Raw genomic sequence first — 4,900 nt, 5'->3', positions numbered from 1 at the left:
TTGATTATTGTTGTTTTTGCTATCAGTTTTATAATTGTCGTAATTGTTAATATTATGATTGTCATTATTATTGCTTTCATTATTATTGTTATTATTATTACTATCCTCGTAATTGTCTTTACTACCATTAGTAGCAGGAGTATTATAATATCATCAATTGTATCACAAATTAGTTGATATCATCATTGATATTGTGGTTCTTTGTAATAAAAACATCCTCACAATCACCAATATACTTTCTGATTTCATCACCATTATTCTGATCAATACTGCGCATCACTCTTATCGCTGTCAGTTTGAGACGTCATCGTTGCCTTCGTTGTTGCTATATTCTTTCGTTTTTATTTCCCGAGATGAAAAAATAGACACACACAATTAAACAGACAAAGAAAGAAAGAAAGACACACACACACACACACACACACACACACACAACACACACACACACACACACACACACACACAACAAACACACACACACAACAAACACACACACACAAACACACACACACACACACACACACACACACACACACACACACACACACAACACACACACACACACACACAAACACACACACACACACACACACACACACACACACACACAGCACAAACACAAACACACACACAGACACACACACACACACACAGCACAAACACAAACACACACACAGACACACACACACACACACACACACACACACACACACACACACACACACACACACACACACACACACACACACACTCACACACAGAGACAGACACACACACACACACACACACACACACACACACACACACACACACACACACACACACACACACACACACACACACACACACACACACACACATATACATATATATAGTTAAACGAATATGAAGAAGAGAAACCCAAGACAATGTGAAAGTTGTAACAAGAAAGACATGGAGCACAACATGCTTACCTACTACTGTAAAACAGATGACCAAAGAAACGATCACATACCAATAGTGAGGCAACCCTTAAAAAAGATTGCTAGAGACCCTTTGCTAAGTTCTCAGTGTACAATATCTAGAACAATATCTTAAATGTAAATAATTTCATTTAATTGTTTGTATCTTTAAATTGTGTTTAAGAGTAGAGCACACATTTTGAACAACACTATCTAATGTGAGTAATTTCATTTGATTTTTTGAATGTTTATATTCAAATTGCATCCAAGACTGAAGGAGCGAAACAACTTAGATAGCAATAGGCATTTTTCTCTAATTTCAAAGGTGATACAGTGATGAAGGTATGTCATGTTATTGCTTTTCATAGAAGTTTGCATTTATCTGTGGACATTTGCCCTTGCATACTACAGTTTGTTCACGTTTGTAAAAGCAAGCCATGTCCATGTTCATTTATACACAGTTACATTTCTTATACAACGTAACATTCCAATGATGCTTTTTGAAATATTATTGTTATTTTTTTCTTGCCTCTAACAACCAAATTATGTGATCTACTATCATAAAACAATAATGAGGGTTAAATGAAACAAATGTTTTCAAAAGTTATTCTTCATATGCAGTTATACAGCCTTGTGTAAACTTGTCTGCAGATGCATGTCACTCAGTAGCAGACCACTATGAATAAATCTCTCAAGAAAACTTTCAAAGTGCTTACAGTGAACATTTGCTCTATCTCGAATAAGAAGTTCAAGAAGCTTACAGTATATAATTTACAAGTATCAGATAACTTTAAATATTACTAATATTATAATAGGCATTAGGTTTTAGTTTTTTTTCTCTTTATCTCCAAGAGACAATTATCCTAATAATTTGTCTTTTATTCTTTATCAAGTTCTTTTTTTTTTTCTTTTACTTTAACAAAGTTCTCTGCCATATGCTCCTTATGAGTTTAAGTAACTGTTAAGTTACATGCCAACTAACAATAAAACTTAATTATAATTTGAGGTGGATATGAACGTGCAGTAGATTGCTCTGTATTGGCAGCAGTTACCTGTTACATGCAGTGACTGTTTATTATTCCAAGAGTGAAGATATAAAATGCAAGCCCACACTTCCATTTGTTGCATATCACAGAAAAATCAACTGCAGTCTCATCCAATTCACTTAAAAGCCCACAATTGTTGTATAACAAAATGTACACACCTCAATATACATATGTGAAAAAAATACAGCACACTCTATCCAGATGAAGTTTCATCAGAAGCAGTCAGCTGACCAAACTGCAGACCTGCAAATCTTAGGGAAGTATCTGCAGCAGAGTTAGTGACTAGCAGTTTACCAAGCAGCTGCTGAATTGGAGATTGAGCACTTGCAAGAAGAGAAATAAAAGTGTAATGTAATCACAGTTCCTTCACACATTATTCTGCTTTTCAAGAGTTAATAAATATTTGTGAATGATTGTGGTGAGATGAAATATAGTGATACTAATATCAAAACAATGGGCTTGAGAAATGAAAAGTTGATGTAAAGGTCTTACATTTGGTTCTTCAAACTTCTTTTTCTTTGCCTCAGAAAATGTAAACAAATTTTGCAGAGAGCAAATGCATGTATGATCTACTATGGTCTTCATAGACTGCATTATAATTGCTCTACACTGCTGATAACAAAACAAAATACATGTTCACTGGTTTCACCTATTAGTTTTATAAAGAATGAACTCACAAGAAACAACCTGGTGTTCAAATGCAAGTTACTGTTTCAGCAAACTTTGCAATTTTTCATCTCCATTACAATTGGTAGTCCTGAAGAACATATGAACAGTTGATTAAAGCCCTTTTTAAAGTATAATCACAGACAAAGACCAGAAAAAATAAAATGGGGGTATCTTTATCAGCTCTTTACTCTGAAATACAATTAAGTCTGTTTTGTCTTTTTTGGTAATATCTTTGAGATTGAAAGTCCTACACAAAATTGGAAAAAATAACTAAATAATTATTACTATTATTATAACAATATTGATAAAGTATCTACCTACATCCTATGTTCTTCCTCCTTTTACTCCTATTATTTCTGCAAAGAGTATTCACCCTCCCCCAGTCCTACAGACAATATTTCACCAGGCAGATAAACCATCTCAAGCACACGTTTTAAAATCCACAAAATAGCAAAACAGCTGTTTCTATTTGTTTATATTACTTGTCTGACAAGGCAGAGATCCTTCCTAAATATCTTATAATAAGAAATGTGACTTTTATTTGCACGACTAGTCTTTTTTCCTTCTTCCTATTCCTCTTTTCCTTGAAATCATTTCCATAAATGATTACTATGATCCAAAAGCAAAGCTTACTGAAAAATGTCTCTTCAACTACAGCTTTTGTTATCCTTCAAAATCTGTTGCCAGAAGGCTATTGACTGAAGAAGATAGATAGATATAATAAATGCATATCACCCATCTTAGAGAAAGTATTTGCTATCATATCCAAGTTTTATCTACCCTCCCTCCCCTCCCAATAAAGCTCCAAATTTCACTTCTTTTATTTTTACATCACAATAAACACTGATGTGTCATGCACCATCAGTTAATATAAAGTTATAAAGTATAAATTCATCCATATATTGTTTTGCAATTTGCTTCTTATCATCAGCACTCAACTGCTAATGTCTAGATCCTGTTACAGCATCTAACACTTTTATGTATATCATATCATCTATATCACTTAAATACTCAAGCAACCAATGTCTTTGACGATGATAACCTCTGAGTCTTCACTGGGGTTTGAGGCTGGGTCATCTGAGTCATAGCTTGCCTGTTGCTGCCGTTTCCTGTCGTTTGCTTGCTGTTTCCTCAACTGCTTCTTAATCTCCTTGCGTTTGGAGTTCGACAGGTGCTGAGGGAATGTGAACTTCAATGTAGTTATATTATATACAAATTTGACAATATACAAATCAATATACTTTATATCTATCTAAACACAACACAACACACACAAAACACTTATTTACTGTTCAGACAACATGGGCTTCACACCCAAATACATGTCATTGGCCCTCTAGCATCTATAATTTTGGCGTCATGCTCACTCTCACTCTCACTCTCACTCTATCTATCTATCTCCATCTCTCTATCTACCTCTATCTATCTATCATCTATCTATCATCTATCTATCTCTATCTATATATCTACCTCTATCTATCTATCATCTATCTATCTCTATCTATATATCTATCTCTACCTATATATCTATCTCTATCTATATATCTATCTCTATCTATATATCTATCTCTATATATCTATCTCTATCTCTCTATCTATCTCTATCTCTCTATCTACCTCTATCTATCTATCATCTATCTATCAATCTATCTATCTATCTCTATCTATATATCTATTTCTGCCTATATATCTATCTCTATCTATATATCTATCTCTATCTATATATTTATCTCTATCTATATATCTATCTCTATCTATATATCTATCTCTATCTATATATTTATCTCTATCTATCTCTATCTATCTCTCTATCTCTATCTATCTCTCTATCTCTATCTATCCCTCTATCTCTATCTATCCCTCTATCTCTATCTATCCCTCTATCTCTATCTATCCCTCTATCTATCCCTCTATCTCTATCTATCTCTCTCAACGCTTGTAGGTCCTATAAGAAATTACCAACTTACCGGCTGTGTGCGCAAACGCTGCTGGAGCTTCTCCTGGGCTGTCTTCTTTTGGTAACTTGGATGGATGGAGGTTGGGGGGGGTGCCAGGGGAGTGGCAGCACCTTCCCCAAATATGCGAGTCCCAGTCCCATTTGGTCCCCATAAGCCATTACTGCTGAGTGTAATTTGAGGGTTTTCTCCTGGAAGATTAGCAGCACATAAAAATGGAAGTAAGTAATAGCAATGCACATAAAAATAATTCAGGACTTAAGATGATGATGTTGACAGTGGTAATGAG

At 34.5% G+C, this 4,900-nt stretch overlaps 1 protein-coding gene across 7 annotated transcripts in view; it reads right to left on the bottom strand.

The window, feature by feature from the left end:
- Window positions 1-1,535: 1,535 nt before the first annotated feature.
- LOC122252937 (OTU domain-containing protein 3) overlaps window positions 1,536-4,900 on the bottom strand; it is a 16,611-nt gene continuing 13,246 nt past the window's right edge. For all 7 annotated transcript variants that reach the window (XM_043015657.2, XM_043015648.2, XM_086540995.1 and 4 more), the window contains exons 7-8: window positions 4,624-4,802; window positions 1,536-3,830 (exon numbers count right to left, since the gene is read on the bottom strand). In XM_043015657.2, coding sequence (XP_042871591.1) covers window positions 3,660-3,830; window positions 4,624-4,802 — 350 coding nt within the window. In that variant the 3' untranslated portion in view covers window positions 1,536-3,659. The remainder of the gene's footprint in view (window positions 3,831-4,623; window positions 4,803-4,900) is intronic.

This window comes from Penaeus japonicus, unplaced genomic scaffold, assembly GCF_977035675.1.
Source record: "Penaeus japonicus unplaced genomic scaffold, GWHDUDI00000001_assembly GWHDUDI00000010, whole genome shotgun sequence".
NCBI lineage: Eukaryota > Metazoa > Arthropoda > Malacostraca > Decapoda > Penaeidae > Penaeus > Penaeus japonicus.
This window is presented reverse-complemented; position numbering and strand designations above follow the sequence as displayed.